The sequence below is a fragment of the Brachyistius frenatus genome, unplaced genomic scaffold, assembly GCF_029030835.1.
Source record: "Brachyistius frenatus isolate BFR_SWC_R1_liver_20210118 unplaced genomic scaffold, ASM2903083v1 Contig_385, whole genome shotgun sequence".
Classification (NCBI taxonomy): domain Eukaryota; kingdom Metazoa; phylum Chordata; class Actinopteri; family Embiotocidae; genus Brachyistius; species Brachyistius frenatus.
Window position 1 is genome coordinate 82,075 of NW_027210984.1, and position 17,513 is coordinate 99,587.

The 17,513-nt window shown below is 39.4% G+C and overlaps 1 protein-coding gene across 3 annotated transcripts; it reads left to right on the forward strand.

Annotated features, from left to right (window-relative positions):
• The first annotated feature begins 1,718 nt into the window (after positions 1-1,718).
• Positions 1,719-17,168, forward strand: lhx9 (LIM homeobox 9). 3 transcript variants are annotated; one of them, XM_069724618.1, is made up of 6 exons: positions 1,719-2,063; positions 5,830-6,068; positions 7,027-7,229; positions 8,380-8,738; positions 12,510-12,712; positions 13,357-15,698. In XM_069724618.1, exons 2-6 carry the CDS (start codon positions 5,889-5,891, stop codon positions 13,609-13,611), a joined length of 1,200 nt encoding a protein of 399 aa, XP_069580719.1. In that variant the 5' UTR covers positions 1,719-2,063; positions 5,830-5,888; the 3' UTR covers positions 13,612-15,698. The 3 variants fall into 3 exon arrangements, with proteins under 3 accessions (XP_069580719.1, XP_069580720.1, XP_069580721.1); XM_069724619.1 differs by lacking the exon at positions 1,719-2,063 and having other exon boundaries at positions 3,768-6,068; positions 8,383-8,738; XM_069724620.1 differs by lacking the exons at positions 1,719-2,063; positions 13,357-15,698 and adding an exon at positions 16,121-17,168 and having other exon boundaries at positions 3,772-6,068.
• Positions 17,169-17,513: the final 345 nt, after the last annotated feature.

A 17,513-nucleotide genomic window follows, 5' to 3' on the forward strand; every position in this document is an offset into this window, starting at 1 on the left:
TGAGAGCTCCCTCTGAGAGATCTGAGTGTCACTTGAGGTGACCCAGAAATGATAACTCCAGATGAACCCTGGATGTGTGGTAATCTAGCCACCATGCCCTACAGCAGAGAGGAGCAAGGCATCCAGGCATCCAGGCATCCAGGCATCCAGGCATCCAGGCATCCAGGCATCCAGGCATCCAGGCACCCAGGCAGGCAGGCAGGCAGGGATCCCGGTTGTATCTGTGGTTTCACCGTTGAACCGAGCGCGCTGCAGTGGCTGTCTGGGTATCATACTCGGAGAACGGCGTGTGCGCGTTACGTGTTGTGGTACACTCTGAAATGGATCTCAGCGTTGTTGCATTATTGATGAGATACACTGTGATGTTAACCCAGGCTGGAGGAGCAAAGCAAAATGACTGTTAGCAGTATGGCGCATGATCACTTATGCAGGCAGTACAGAGGTGTAATTAATTGTCACCCTTTGCTCCCAGCCCCAGTGCTCCTCCACACAATATCCTATTCACTTGTTGTCATTTGAAATCCATCTATGCTGCAGTGTGTTGTGAGTGTGAGAAGGTTTAGGACGCCCTCTTTACTGGATGACCTCCCTGCAATAAATATGGAGCCAACATGCACTTTAAAGTGTTTATTATTTAGTGGAAGGTTTTCATATTGTTTAGCCTGTCAGGTGAATAATAATAATCTAATAGCACACAAGGACATTACAATGAAAAAGGAACATAAGGCTTTAAATATTTGTTTTACCTTTTAAATGAAAAAAAAAATGGTCTCATTAAGGGCTGGGCCCAATCTTCAAAACATAAATGATATTAATATTTATAATAAAAAAAATACTGACGTCATCAAATATTTGTGAATTTTTCATCATGATTTCTTTTTTTCATTAGATGTTGCAACATGAGGCCACGTGTGTGTAGAGTGGATCCTGGCTGAATAAACTCATTATTGTTTCCAATTTGTATTACGTTTGTCAGCTCAGATGGATGAGACAGCTCAGGGGATACAAAGGTGAACCCAAAAAGGGAGTCATGTTAATGTTGTTGCTATTTGTGGACAATTCGTTTCAATAAATAAAAGAAATTGGGATCATAGACCAGTGGTCAAAATCACTCCCTGTGAATTTGTCCTAATGACGTAATGTAATCATTCATTTGCTATCAATAAAATAAGAAAAAAAGGAACACACAACGATCTTTAGTAAGAATTAACCCACCCCTGTTCAGTTTAACTAAGTTCACATGTATTATGTGTAAAATTCAGAAATTAATAGGCACTTTTATTTCCAAAATGGCTTCGATTTGGTTTTATGTTATTCAACACCAAAACATTTTTCTGCAGGCGTGTGTTGCTCTGCTTCTTATCTTTGTCAGATTGATTGATCTAGTTTGACTATACTCCCATCTGATTATTTATTCACACAAACCTCTCCAGCCAGTGAAATTACAGCTCTAACCGTACTCGTTTGACTTGTATCTCACACAGAATGAACTCTTGTATAAACGTGATCAATTTGGCGATTAGACTTGTTAAGAGCCAGAAGAGTTTGAAGTCACCTATAATTTTTAATTGTAAAATGCGGTTTAGTCGTCTGTTGGGGCTAAAATAAACATGTAGAAGCTAAATTCATAGAAATTGTGCAGTCAGAAGGGGAAAATACTCATGGCATATTCCTACCTCTTATTATATAGGCTATCATAGTATTTTTGGTAATTTTTTTTTTTTGTGTGCCATTTGTCGACTACTGACTCCAGTTTATCCTTCTTTAATTTTACGCATACATCACAGATTATATATAACCTACATGCTGAGTCGGCCATTGGCTCCTGGCTTCCCATCTTCTGTGTGCTGTGGTGTGTTGAGGGCTGTCTGCATACGAGAGAGGAATATTTAAATGACTTGTGTTTTAATTGACGCTCGAACTAGGACTGTAAACTCAGAAACGAGGAACAGCCCCCATCTACCGGCAGCGTCTCCTCTGTCTGCTCTGCACACCGCTGCGCACAGTCCGGAGCTCCTCAGCCTGCACGCTGCACAGGGATCTCACACACTGCACAGCCTCAGGTAAGACCTTTTCTAATGCTTTTTATTCTTGGGGCAATAATAATACAGAGTAAGGTTTGATTACATTAAAAGAAAAAAAAAAAAAAAAAAAGGGGGGGGAAGAAAAAAAAGGGAGGGGGGGCACGACAGAGGAGAGCGTGTGAAGCAATGCGCGACAGATCTGATGCATGATAAATACAGTGACATGGTTATATTCTGCGGGATAAACAGAGACGTGGTAGAAGGTGAAACCCTCTAAACTCACTCGAGCCATAGCTTTTATTACCAAATAGTCCAAAGAAATATATATATATATATATATTTTTTTTTTAGACTAACTAGCAGAGATTACAATCTGAATCCAGCAAATATCTCGCATCACTCTGGAGTTTCTATTAAAACCGTGCACGTAAAACGGTAAAATATAAAATTATGCTCTCATGAAAATACAGGGCAAGTAATTTCGTTTTTATCGGCGAGTATGATGTGAAATTTTATTTTCATTATTTATTTGCCAAAAGCCAGTGGCCCAGAGCCCTCCTGGGTTCTCACGCCATTTTAAACAGTTAAAAAAAAAAATTCCACTTTGTTTTAAGCGTCAAGGTTTTCAGTAGCATATATATATATATATATATATATATATTTAATCATATATTATCTGCGGTACTGTTGTCTTTTTTTACGATTTAATTTGGTCAAACAAGATCACTAATCTGAAATTAGGGCAAATCATTCTCATTAGCCAAAGCAAAAATGACACGCAATCCCCCAGTTTCAGTTTCGACAGTTTATTTAACGCCAGTAATGAAATATGATGGTTAACATACATAACTAGATTGCTTAATTAATACGATAGCTTTTAAAAATTTGTATAATAAAAGTGTTTTTCTCACGTTTTTCAAAAGTAATTTTTTTTTTTTATGAAAGCATAATTCGCGTTTTGGTTCAAATGTACCACACTGTGATGTTTAGCCCAATAATAACACAAACGAATAAACACGGCAAACAAAAGAGGGGACATTAGTATATATTTAGTGGCAGGTATAATACCCTAATTAGATCTAGAGAAAAGGAAACAAAACAAAACAAAACGACAACACAAAAGACGTGATTCCCCTGGTGTTCACTGACACATTGTGAAGCCCTCTTCAGTCAAATGAAATGTCACTGCTGGAGGCAACGGGTCAAAGCAGTACTCTTTATCGACATGAACGCTATGATAGATGTTTTCAGAAAAACAGAAACATTTTAGAATTACACGGCGTGAATAAGTCCGAATCATAATTTCCAGAGGAACCAGGAGCAGAAGTTTAAAAAAAAAAAACACACACACACACACACACACACACACACACACACACACACACACACACACACAAAAAAAAACAAAAAAAAAACAGCATTAGATTAAATATCACACACAGAGCTAAATTGACCATTCCTCTCAGGGTGTCTTTGTCCAGGTGAAATGAAGTCCGTGTGTCCTTTCTGAGTCCCTTTTCACCGCTCAGTGGCCGCGTGGTGCTGAGACACTGACAGAGCGCAAATTAACGTCCTGCTTTTCAGAACAGCTGCGGGTCCAGCCCGTCCGGGAGGGTTCAAGCCTCGTCTTATAGCGCTGTTATCAAGGGGCCTCCAATTAAAGCCAACACAACTTCATGGTGTGTGTGTGTGTGTGTGTGTGTGTGTGTGCGCGCGCGCGCGCGTGTCAATGTGGTGTGTGTGTGTGTGTGTGTGAAGGGGGCTCATGATAATGTAACACGTCTTGAGATGAAGCATCCACACCTGCAATCCCCCCCTGAGTCTCAGTAAATCTATTAATGGCGCTGCAGCCGAGTTGCAGATCCAGACAGTTTATCTGTTGTTTCAGGACAACATTTTTGGACTGATCTTCCACAGACCAGCTCATCATCCTGATTTTAGCTTTAAAGAGCTGTGCGTCAGAAATTACAGACCTTGTGCTGCCTCATATTTTTGGTTTGTTGACACCATGTCTGGCCTGTATGGACAGTAAAATGCTTCACTCTTTCCTTTTCTGCCCGTTTTTTTTTTTATTTTTTATTTGCGTAACAGACTTTTCACACCCTTTAAAATTGACAGATATTTTATTGTAGCCTCACTGTGCCCTGCATAACCCAGATTATATTCAGAATTTTAAAAGGCTGAATTTCTAAAAAAAAAAAAAAATACAATAACTAGTGGTGGTTTCCCTGTGGCCACCACCAACTGGAGGTCTCTTTTATCTCGTCTTTTGCTTGTTGTATTTAAAGACTAATGAAATGTGTAGACTTTCGGCTGTCATAAGATCAACTCTCCTGCAGGTAAACAAGGTTTGGGCCTCAATCAGGAGACAGAGAGAAGACAAGGGCCGTGTTAATGGATCCTTAACAGGGAATCATTCCTGTTTCAAACGAGCGTTTTTAAAGGAGAGAACTTCATTTCCATACATGAAAAAAAACGTTTTGCTTCTTCAAAGCATGTCCATTATCTACAGAGCATCAGGTTTAGAAAAGAAAACGAGCAGGAGTGTGATCATGTTTTTGAGCTAAAAGGTTGTCATGACGTGAATTATTATTTTTTTTTTAAACCGAATCTCATTCATTTGTGTTCATCTTTTTTTATTCTTTCAAATTGTTTAATGCAATCTGTCCCCGCCTCCAGCCTATCACTGATCACTGCCCCGCCCCAGACAATATACCCTACCACACACACGCACACACGCACTTATTGCGATATTTAGGGACAACCAAACATCTGATTAAGGACAAATTAAACTCCTAAAGCTGTTACATTTTAATATTGTAATTTCAAACTCAAAATTAAATCAAATAAAGCGTCTTTAAATGACACAGAAGAAGTTTTTATTTCTATTTCTAACCCTTTCAATAAAAAACCCAAAAGGCTTTTATTGGATTTATATGTTTAAGACATGTAAAAATAAATACAATGTTTAGACTCAATAGGCCTACTTCAGTTTATGCAACGGATGACTACGCTCCTCTGCTTTAAATGGGGGAATAAAAGTAATGAAAATGTCAATACCATAAAGCAGTGGTCCTTCGCGCTGCCAGAATCGGGAGTTTTTGAGGGAAGAGTGACAGCTCTTTGTTGGTGAATAGAAATCAGTGGCGATGCAAAGAGAGAGAGAAAGACAGACACAGAGTGAGAGAGAGAGAGAGAGAGAGAGAGAGAGAGAGAGAGAGAGAGAGAGAGAGAGAGAAAGAGAGAGAGAGAGAGGGGAACTCCTCCTACCAAATTATTCAGACTGGGCCGGCTCTGCTCGCTTCACAAATAGGACACGGTTCTCAAATCCAGGCAGTCCCAACCTGACCTCCAAGCACCGAGGAACCCCTGACTGGGAAAATCGGGAGAGAGAGAGAGAGAGAGAGAGAGAGAGAAAGAGAGAAAGAGAGAGAGAGAAATCATCAAAAAAGCAACAAAAAAAAACAACTTTGTGTCATTATTTTTGGCGAGTGTTCACACTGTAGCCCCCCTCCCCCCTCCTCCTCCCCTCCTCCCTCCCCACCACCACCACCACTTCCACACCGGTTTTTCGCATCATTTGGACTATATTTTTTTTCTGGAGAAGAGACATTCACGGGAAGCAGGAAAAAGCTGGTGCAGCACCACCACCACTCCTCCTGTCCCACCCATGCAGTAGTTTCTTCGGTGTTTTTTTTTTTTTTTTTTTTTTTCCACCCCTTTTTCTTCCAGTCGCTTTTGCACTCTGCCGAGGACCTGATCTGAAACTCTGGGGTTGTGTCGTTGTTTCGTGTGCCTCTCCTAGAGCCTCAGAGCCCATTTAGATGCGCTGAACGAGCGGGGCGCAGCGCTGCAGTACAGTATATGGAAGTTGTGGGCTGCAAGACAGAGGCAGGCAGTTGCACGTTGCGTCCAGGACCGGGAGCCATGCTTTTCCACGGGATCTCCGGGGATCACATCCAAGGGATCATGGAGGAGATGGAGAGAAGGTCGAAAACGGAGTCGCGCCTGGCGAAGGGCATGCAGCTCAACGGAAGAGAGTCGGTAAGAGCCAGCTCGACATGTGTTTCAATTCATGTTACAATACGTTTTTGTTGTTGTTGTTGTTGTTGTTTTAAAACCCTCGGTAATACACAGAGGACGGCTGTGGCACGGTGAGCGTGCACGGAAATGTTTTGAGGTAAATAGAGAGTAGTGAAGAGAATTTCATCTTCATCCAAAAATCCTTTTTGTCCTGGATAGTGAATTTTATATGGAAGGATGAATGGCCTGTTATTTTTGATGGCTGCTTAGCTGCACAAAATAATTACTAAAAATGACAAAATGGCTGCAATTTTACATGCAATTGTCTCTAAATATATTTGATATTAATTCTGTCATCAAATAATTGTAGCACAGCATTAAACATTAGAGTTGTAATATTTGGTTTTCTGTCAGTAAAATGAACCATTTCCATTGCAGTTATACATCTACAAGTAACCTGATAAAAACACGATGACATTATTATAATTATTGTTATTATGTATTATTATTATTATTATTATTATTATTATTATATCCAATATTTAGAATTATATTGTCCTCCAAATTGTTCGAGTGAATTTGTGTTTGCTTTGAATTTCATAACTGATAATAAAGAAGGGATTACGCCAATAAAATGTTCCACTTTCAGTCACCTACAAATTTATTTGCCACTCCCTGACATTAAATTAATTTTAGAAACAGTTGTCTCATAGGTGGTTTTTATTTCTTTAGTTTGGGCCTATATTGGCACACCGAGCCTGAATACCATTATGTGCTATCTAAAAAAAAAAAAAGTATTACCGAAGCAGCTTGACAAAAAAAGCGAAAGTAAAACGTTATGGGTTGGCATTTACAAAAAGCTTATTGATATTGTTTTTTTTTTTTTTTTTTGCATACTATATTTTGCTTACGATTTTCCCAGCGGTAGTTTGCAGGAAGTGGGTGCCATGATGAGCTTTGTTCTCCCTCTCTGTCCCAGACCATGCCTTCTATGAGCCCGGAGAAGCCTGCCCTGTGTGCCGGCTGTGGCGGCAAGATTTCGGATAGATACTACCTCCTGGCCGTGGACAAACAGTGGCACCTGCGCTGTCTCAAATGCTGTGAATGTAAATTAGCGCTGGAGTCGGAGCTAACGTGTTTTGCCAAGGATGGGAGTATCTATTGCAAGGAGGATTACTACAGGTAAGAAAAATGAAGGTCAATTATATACGTCATTTTACATTTCAGACAAATACACGCGGTGTCTGCCTTTCCCCTTTGTGCCCGCTGCGTAAACTTACCATTTCGACAGGGATATTTGGCTTTATGGGGAAAAAAAAAAAAAAAAAATCATTTTCAAACTCTTAAATGACCGTTTCGGCAATAATTTACACGGCCAATATTAGCCTCCATTCAACAGGCTGTGGCTGCTCACCTGGAAGTATGTAGAAAGCCTTTTGGTCCAATTAGGCCTCAGTCTTCCCTGAACAACAACAGAAGAGTCACCCAGGGGACCTGCGTGGTGTTAATTGGGAATAAGTCATGATACTGAAATTGTATTTCATTCGTTATTGGCTCAGGTGTGATGTTTTCTATAGCTCTGAGAGTAATGCAAACCACATGAACTTGAACGTATGAGTCACCCTCTCAGACACAAAGCAGTGGGGGCATTTCTTTTGATGGAGAATAATCTTTTCGTTTAAAAAGTCGTGTACTCCTGGCTTTTGCCAGCATGTACAGTGGACCAGCATGCCCACAAATAAAAGGCTGTTGTGGGTTATTCCATATTTCAGCTCGAAAAAAAAAAAAAAAAAAAAATCATTAATAAGGAAAAAAAAAAAAAAAAAAAAAGAGATGCTGTTAAATGTGTCAACTGACTCCCCCATCCCACGGTGAAGTTGACCCTTTAGCCTACCGGGTACCCTTTTGTATTTAATGTCAAATACAAAGCCAATGGGTGTCGTATGTTTTATTACTGACGCTGTAGACTTTTTTTTTTAATTTTTAATTTTTTTAATTTATTTAATTAAGGGGGGGAAAAAAATATTTGTACACTCACGTACACACTTCAGTTACAGGCCAGATGTGGCTGTTGGAAGAATGCAACCTCAAAGTTGTTGGCCTGTTAAGATTACGGTACTCGTATGTACGTTGAAGCTGTGTCACGTCCACTCTTTGTTCACGTGATAGCCGAAGAAGTCACACAAAGACCCGGTTAACCCACTTTGAGCCTGTGACACCGCAGGGTTAGTTTGCTCAACTTTGCACCCGCGCAGCTCCCTTTTTTCGCGCGCGCGCGCGCGCGCTTCGGTCTTCCCGCACGAGGAGATTCTTGACGATGCGTCTGTTCCAGAAGGTTCTCCGTGCAGAGGTGCGCGCGCTGCCACCTCGGGATATCGGCCTCGGAGATGGTGATGCGAGCGCGCGACTCCGTGTACCACCTGAGCTGCTTCACGTGCACCACTTGCAACAAGACCCTGACCACGGGCGACCACTTTGGCATGAAGGACAGCCTGGTGTACTGCCGGCTGCATTTCGAGACGCTGGTGCAGGGACCGGACTACCACCCTCAGCTCAACTTCGCCGAGCTGGCAGCCAAGGGCGGCGGCCTCACTCTGCCCTACTTCAACGGCACCGGCACGGCGCAGAAGGGAAGGCCGCGGAAGAGGAAGAGCCCGGCCATGGGGATAGACATACCCAGCTATAACACAGGTGAGACAAGCGCGCGGCTGAGAGCGCGGCCTCGCGTCGAGTCAAGAACACAATACACGCAGATTCATGTTAGAAATTCACGTGTAATGAGTCTGGCTCATTTTATTTATTTATTTTTTTTGTCGTAGTTTGGTGCAAAAATAGCGTTAATAGTGTATGGGACAGGCCCTGCAGTGGAGGAAAGTGAAATCTACAGTGAAGGCACTCCGAACTTATGAGTCAACTCATACCAGCATATGAAAAATGGTGGGAAATTAAACATGAAGCTATTCTTCGTGTTGCATTAAATCGCTCATGAAACTCAGCGATTTCCTCCCCAAAACCCTAGTTTTGGGAACCAATCGCTGCATTTTTAAAAAAAAAAATTTTTTTTTGGTCTATGGGTTCTTCACTAAAATTGAATCATCGGACTTAAAAAGTTTTCATTTCATTTTATTTTTTTAAAACACGCCTGCAGAAATAAGAAAAGTTAACCTCTGCAGAACTCCCACAGCTCAATTCATACATAAAGGGATTAGGTACTGTTGTTCATTTCTTGGGTCAGTTTTGGTTCCGTTACTCACGAGGACCTTTGCTTCTTTTTCTTTTCTTTTTTTTAAATTCCAGCCAGTTGTTTCAGCGTCCCCTTGACAGTGGCAGCTCTACCTTCGATGTCTGAAATGAATAAGTTGCATCTTTAAAATAGGCCTTGCAGATAGTGGCGACAATTGGTAGCCTCCATCTTTCCTCTCGCGTCTTTTACGCGCCGTTCCTGAGGCGTGCGTTGCATTTTGGGTGAAATTTGACCCCTCCCCGAACCCGGTCATCGACTTTTTATAATTAAGATTAATTTTGATAAATGTGTAGAATTTTTGAGACGGGGGGGGGGGGGGGGTAAATGTAGTTAAGGACTGTTGCGTAAAATCAAGGCCAAATCAACGTCAAAATAATGTTTCGCGCGCGTTGTAGTTTCTTTGGAAGAAGAAGAAAAAAAAGAACCCAGTTCTCACAGCGTACATTAAGCTACTGTTAAATGTAGGGTTCATCTGAAATCTTGCATTGAATCGCTGGATGTTATAACCCGACCCCCCACCCCCACCCCCCACCCCATCCTTCACCCCCCCCCCCCACCCCCCGTCCCTCGACTCCCCCCAACCCTCCCTGCAGCGTCCCCATTTTGTTGTCGCTTTATGCGAATTAGTGTGCGGTTGAGAAACTTTGTCATTGTGCGCCAAATTTCCTGTGTTCCTGGTGAATAGGGAGGAATAGGGGTAATCTGCGCGTTAATTGTTCTTTGTTAATTGAATGTGACGTTGGAATCCCTGGCCTCCTGCGCGGCGGTCAGCACAGTTCTCAGGGGCAACTTAGCGCCGTGCAAGAGGGGCCTGCAGCAGGGAGAGGCCATGGGGCTGCAAACACAACACTGTACACTCAGCGCTCCGGTTGGAAGAGCCTCGGTTTATTATTCGTAAACACAATTCCAAAGGATTATGCAAATCCTAAAGTTATCATTGATGCCTTATTAGGAAAGTAGCCTGTGATTTTTTTTTTCTTTCTTTCTTTCTATAAAAACAGGATATACTTACCCCACCAAGGCGTTAAAATATAATGCGACCACAACAGGGACAAAAACAAACAAAAAAACACACACACACACACAAAAGAAAATCCCATAGTGATGAAGGCATGAAATGAAGTTAAATGATGTTCCTGTGACCTCATTATCAAGCGCCACAGACAGTAAAAAAAAAAAAAAAAAAAAAAAAAAATCCCACTGGGAATATCTTTTTTTTTTTTTTTTTTCTTTTAGGACATTTAAATATAATAAAATAAAAATAAAATAGTATAGATTTTTATTTTTTATTTAAAAAAAGAGGATTGTTGGCATTTTTAGGCGTAACATTTTTTTGGGGGGAATTAAATGTTTTTATTATGTGACAAATTAAATTTCACCTTCAAGGCTCATATTAGGCCAAAAACTAAAATATCAATTAAAAATGGTAAATATGTATCATTTAAAATGGGACAGTTGAAAGATATTTCCCTTTTTCCAAAGTGCTCTTTTGCCTCCTTTGGGCCGTGACATTACAAACGCACTCGATATATGTTTCTCATTACAGAATCAAACTGTTCATGTTAACATTTCGCTCTGCAGATCAGGAGACTCATATTCCTGACAAATAGGAAGAGGTTTTGTTTGAGGTTTTGTTTCTGCTTTAGCGAGCACGTTGGTGTTTGTTTCCACCAGGGAAAGGTGTGGGTCTACTGTGTATTCCACACCACTCCAGTAAAGTTTGGTCTTGTTTGGATATAGAGACCCCTAGTGGGTAATACCAAGTGAAACACAATCCAGTGAAGACTGCAACAGAGAAACGTGGATGTCAATGATTGTTATATTAAGCTTCATACGCTGTCATAAGACGAGGTTTCGCATAACAAAAAAACACAATTCATGCCATAACACAGACCCTAACATAACAGCACGGATTTAAAACATGTATCCCATAATTTATGATACGTGTACCTGCCTTATTCAAACTGATTTGTATTTTCGCCCAATAATTTATTTGTAGGGGGGAGAAGGGGGGGGGGGTTTGGCACTCCATGAAGTGTTAGTATATTTCATTTGACATTTTATTAGCCACTAAGAAAAATAACAGGTCAGCATTTAAGCTACAAGGAGACTCGAAAATCAATACAGCATACTATATAATTGAGAAACCCTCTGCATATTTTTCTGTTGGCTCGATTTTCTCTGCTTTTGCAGTAAAGTAAGAGATTAAATCATTAAAGACACGTTCTGATAGAAATAGTAAATTCTATAGCGAAAAATACACAAATTAAAACCCAATACCCGTATAAAGGAAGTTTCTCTGTTGCAGTAGTGTTAAGATTATGAACAGATCACGTATAAAGAAAACGGTACACTTAAGTTGTGGGTTAAGAATCTTTTTCTCGCTGTGATGAAACCTTTCTGCTGCACTGTTTAACTTAGTGGATCCGTTTTAAGCCTTTTACACACTAAGCTATTGACAAATGAGGCCCATTAGGCCTATTAGTCTTCGCAAACACAAGCAGAAATAATTTTGCCCGGTCCCAGCGTATGCTTAAAATTCATCATGTTGCTTTTTATTTTTTTGTATTTTTTTTATGTACGAATGCAGTTTCTATAAAAAAAAAAAAAAAAAAACATCAACCACAACCTTCAATGTGTTGTGTTTGTATAGAGGTCAAATTCATTTCATTTTAGTCGGTCAATCAGTTTCTTGATTGTCCCTGCCACATATTTAAATTGTATATTATCAGCGTACCAAACTTTCATGACATATCATGATGGTCTATAATAGGTCAAGTTATATAGTCAACCGCTGGAAATGTATGAAGTTTCCACAGTCTAGTCCATCTAGTCCTGAACTAGATACACTTTATTAGTCTTTTTTTTTTTTTTTGGTCTGTTCAGATCCTGACATTTAACAATATATTTGATGTACTATTCAGCCTTAAAACGTTTCATCAGCGACAGTTTTGAATAATTAGATGTGAGCAGTTTCCAGATGTGAACAATACCTCGAAAGTAATGGAGTGGTCGGCTTTATTATCAGTTAGCTGTCTTGTCAATTTTCTCCAAAAACTTCTTGAGAGCAGTGGAGATGAATTTGGGCGTGAGAGGCTAATTTTCCAAGAACTAAGTCGCTGGCAGGGTTGTTTTTTTTTGGTGTGTTTTTTTTTGTTGCCGTTGTTCCTTCCCGACGTTAAACCAACCCGGCGCTCTGCCCTCTGCCCTCTCTGCAGGCTGTAACGAGAACGACACCGACCACTTGGACCGGGACCAGCAGTCCTACACTCAGACACAGAAGACCAAACGCATGCGGACCTCCTTCAAGCACCATCAGCTGCGAACAATGAAATCCTACTTTGCCATCAACCACAACCCCGATGCCAAGGACTTAAAGCAGCTGGCCCAGAAAACAGGCCTCACTAAGAGAGTTCTACAGGTAAGCACAGAGCCATTCTTCTTTCTAACGTGATCACCCCACATGTGTGTCTGCACCCCAGTCCTCCTCCACGCCCCTCCCATTTCACACCAAAATCACCATGAACGTCATCTTTTTAGTTTTGGTTTGTTTTGTTGGTCCATTTAGTCATTAGATGTACATCCAGGGGTTCTTACTTGAAATTTGTAGATTCTTAAATGTTATTTTTTTTTTTTTTTTGGGAAAGAGAGGAGAGAAGTAGTTCTGAAGCGTAAAAACTTGAGTTTAAAACTGTTGCTAGTATTATAAATACCGAGAGTGCGCATATCCTCTTTATCAGTCAACAGTGTAATTTAACTCTCACAGTTAAAAACATTTAAAAGGAGAGCATTTTGTTTTGAATTGCTATTAAAATCCACATTCTTGTATTCAGTGTTCAGGAGCTAACTGGTTCATTGTTACCTGCCCCTTAAGTTCAAAATAATGTATGAAAATGATCATTTAAAGATTTTTTTTTATTTATTTAAGACAAGGGCAACTTGATACAGAAACAGCTGTGATAACTTGATATGTAAGCTACTGTACAAATGATTTGATACTTTCTTTTTAAAAATTAATCCTACTTAAACACAAAAAGTAAAAGCCACACTGGGATTGGTTTGCAGGTTTGGTTCCAAAACGCAAGAGCCAAATTCAGAAGGAACGTTTTGCGACAGGAGAATGGAGGTGTTGATAAGGCTGATGGCACCTCACTCCCTCCACCCTCATCCGACAGTGGGGCCCTGACCCCCCCCTCCAGCGCGGCCACACTAACAGACCTGACAAACCCCTCTATCACTGTAGTGACCTCCGTCACCTCTAGTTTGGACAGCCATGATTCGGGGAGCCCTTCGCAAACTACCTTGACAAACCTTTTCTAACAAGCTATCTATTTTTATTTGATCTGATTTGATTTTGGTTTTGGGTTTTTTTTCCCTTTGCTTTTCTTTTCTTTTCTTTCCTCAATTTACATTTTATTTTTTTAAGTGACACCTTTAAATCAACCAGAGACAGCTCCTTGGAACAGAAAGTGCTGTACCGTGTACACAAACGAGAACAACAAGAGCAACAACAGCAGCGACCACATTAAAACGCAAGGAAATCATTTTTATTGTGTAGCATTTGAAACTGCATGGCATATGCAGAGATTGATTTTGGACGGGACATTTTTGGAGTTGAAAACATTAGAAAATTGTCATGGATTCCACAATTCATTGGAGAAAAAAAAACTAAACTTGAATCTTGTCTGGAAAACTAGATTTTTGTTTTTATTTTATTTTATTTTTTTTACTTGTTTTGTCTTTATTTGTACATTTGTATTGAATTATGATAAAAAAAAAAAAAAAGAAGAAAAAAAAAAAAAAGAGCCCTTCCTAATTTATGGTTAATTGGTAAATTTTAAATTAATATGACTATTTTGCCCTCAGAACCCTGTATATGTATGCACTGTGTTCGCACTATCCAATTTAAAGAGTTTTTGTTCTGTTTTGGAATAATTTGGGAAATTAACTTGTAGAATGTTCTGTATATGGATAACTCCAGAAAACAGGCTTTAATTATTTCCGAATGTTTCAGTCTCTAAGACTGAGTTGGATGGAATCAGACATTGGGATATCTCACAGAGCTACATGTAAAACGTCTAAATTACATCGTAAGCACCGGACCGTTGCAGAGAGATGCTGAAACCACACGCATTTTTGTCTTGATTCACAACTCTACTGTGAAAAAGAGAAAGAAGCAAATCCCACAATCTGTACAGTGGTAATTGTTCAACATGTAATTCAGTCACATTGATAGAAACTGTTTTGATCAATAGAAATCAGCAAGAGAAATTCAGATTGGAGAGCAGTTTATGGGCACTGTTGTAATCGATTGTTTTCATGACAGAGCACTTTTTTGGACTTGTTGGCCTCATAGATTAACCATAGTCGAATGGATAAAGCCTAGTAAACATATCCATAGATCCACAGCTAAACTCAATTGCACAGTGACAATATCCAGCCCAGTGAAAAGTGCATTATTGTTTTTATCATGTTGCTCAGGGTAACGATGTGATTTTCAAAAAAGGGAAAAAAGAGTAGTGGTGAGAAATTAAATGGTTGCGACGTCGCAGACTAGATTTGTAGAGCTGACATGAACATTCAAATGACCTCAGATAGGTGGAGTCGTAAGAGGCAGCCAGTGGGAAATCATTGTCCATTTGTTCTCCGTTTTGGCCATATTTATACTTTCTTTAATGACACTTGCCACTGAACAGACCAAAAACATGTTTCTTCTGGCTGAATAGATGGAGAGAAAAGAAAGAAAGAAAGAAAGAAAGAAAGAAAGAAAGAAAGAAAGAAAGAAAGAAAGAAAGAAAGAAAGAAAGAAAGAAAGAAAGAAAGAAAAAGAGAGAAAGAAAGAAAAAGAGAGAAAGAAAGAAAGAAAAAGAGAGAACGAAAGAAAGAAAGAGCGAACCTTCAAATGAAGTTGATACATTTCATTGTGAGCGTCACAATTTGTTCTATTGTAGAACAAAGTGGTACTCTTGATCTACTTAATGAAGTAGATGCCTAACTCAGTTCTACTATGTGCCTTATGCTATAACTTGGGAGAAAGTTTGTGAAATTCAGGATATATGTGTTCTTTGTTAACTGATTCACATCCTTTTGGCGCCTCACTAGTTTTGTACTGTTTTGCATCTTATTTCCGAAGATCTTTTTATGGTGTATCCTGTTAAAAAGGGGGCAGCGATGTCATAGAAAGCATTTGTGCACTCTTTCAGATATAGTTGGGTAATCCAAGAACCTTATATATTGATCTTCGTGTTAATAGTTGAGTACAGTAAGTGTTCTATCAAGATTGTCCATGTTTCCCTGTTTCTTGATAAAGATGGTGTATAGAAACTATTTCCCCTTAAATATTTATGGACCAAACGGTTGTTATATATCTTATTAAATTTGTGTGAATAAAAATACTTTGCTTTAAATGGGTTTTATTTTTCATTACACTTGCCATTTTTGTGTTCTTTCTTGAATACAATTTTTGTTTACCACATCAACAAACGAGAAAGCATTCAGTTATTGATGACCAGTTAAACGTCTTCATTTTTTGCTTCCATTTTTAATTTCTCTTTCCTCTTTTATGATGTTTATGGTTTTTAACGTAATGCCCCATGGATTTGCATCTAAACCCTGCAGTCAAAAATATGAAATTGCTTTTTAATGCATGAACATGGCTTTAAAATTTAAATAAAAGGAATGCTGCAAAGCATATATTGATTTATAGCTATATAGTATATATTTATGCATAACATATTGGTAAACCTAAAATGAAGTAAGAGTAAATGCAGACTCCGTAAAGCCAGGTTGCTCTGTAGTTAATATATTCTTACTCTATCGTTTCTTTCAGGGAGAACAAATCTTGGGGCATTACAGCCATACATCCCGACGTTTGAAAATTCCCTAAAGTATTAACAGAAGGGGAAAACTTTGATGGGGATTCCTCACCATTGAAGACAAAGACAATATTAGGATAAGATGATAGCATATTGAGAACAAATAAACAACCAACATAATACCTGTTTCAGTTGCAAATGTGAGACAAATGATTTTCTTAAAAACAACAACAAAAAAAACGACAACAAAAGTTTGTCCTGAATGTTTGAATCCATCAACGGAGGAGACCCCACAATGTATGATATTTATGACATCAATGTGAAAAAAAAAAGAAAAGCTTTCTGTGTTGGAAAAGTAATGAAAAAAAAAAAAAAAAAAGATAATAAAATGTACTGTAACGTAGTTAGTTAAAAATAACTCCGAAAGGCAGGATGTGATTGAGAAACAGCAGGCATCCAACGTGATAACAGTGTGAAACAGAGACGGTATGGATGTTCCTGGTATGAACACGCACACGCACGCACACACACACACACACACACACACACACACACACACGCGCGCGCACACACGCACACACAAATACACACACCATTCAGTCCTTCTCCCACTGCCTTGCTCCTATTGTAAGCACAATATATACATTCCCACAATCCTTGCTCCCTTCCACACACACACACACACACACACACACACACACACACACACACACTGCTGCTGCTGCCCCCGTGCACCCCACCCAAGGATCCGCTTGCTAAATGGAAGTTTTCTTTTGTCACAAGTGTCATTTCGTAAACACATGGCCTCCTTGAAACTCGGCAGCAGGATGCCCATCAAATATGATGAGTGTATGAAGAGGACTGCGGAGCTGGAGCTTTGCCATCTGGCTGTACCGAGGGAAGGAAGTGGAAAAAAACAAAAAACAAAGCAGATAAAGAAGAGATTCTCATTTTGCATGCGCCTCATCATCTTGTTAACATTTTCCTTGAGATGTATATTATTTTCTTTGATTCACTGTATGATTTATTGTCAGCTGCAAAAATAAAGCATATGAAAACGATGTTCCTGATGCCCATATAGTACCTCACATAGAAAAAAAACAACAACAAATGTCACTGTGAGGACACTGTGAGTGCTGCTTCAAGCTTATTAGTTCTTGACATTCAGCTTACTGGAGAGGGTAAAACGTTACCGGTTTCTTATCTCATTACTGGGGATATTTGTGAAAGCGTCTCGGAACGTTCCTAAATATTTGGCTTCTATAGGTAAGATTCCTGCTCCTGTATGTTATCTGCTATTTTCTTTAAACTATTTAGCATACACAACAACAACAAAAATTTAATTTTTTTTATTTATTTCGGTTTTGCTCAAAACCCAAAAAGTGATTTAAAACTACAGTCATGCAT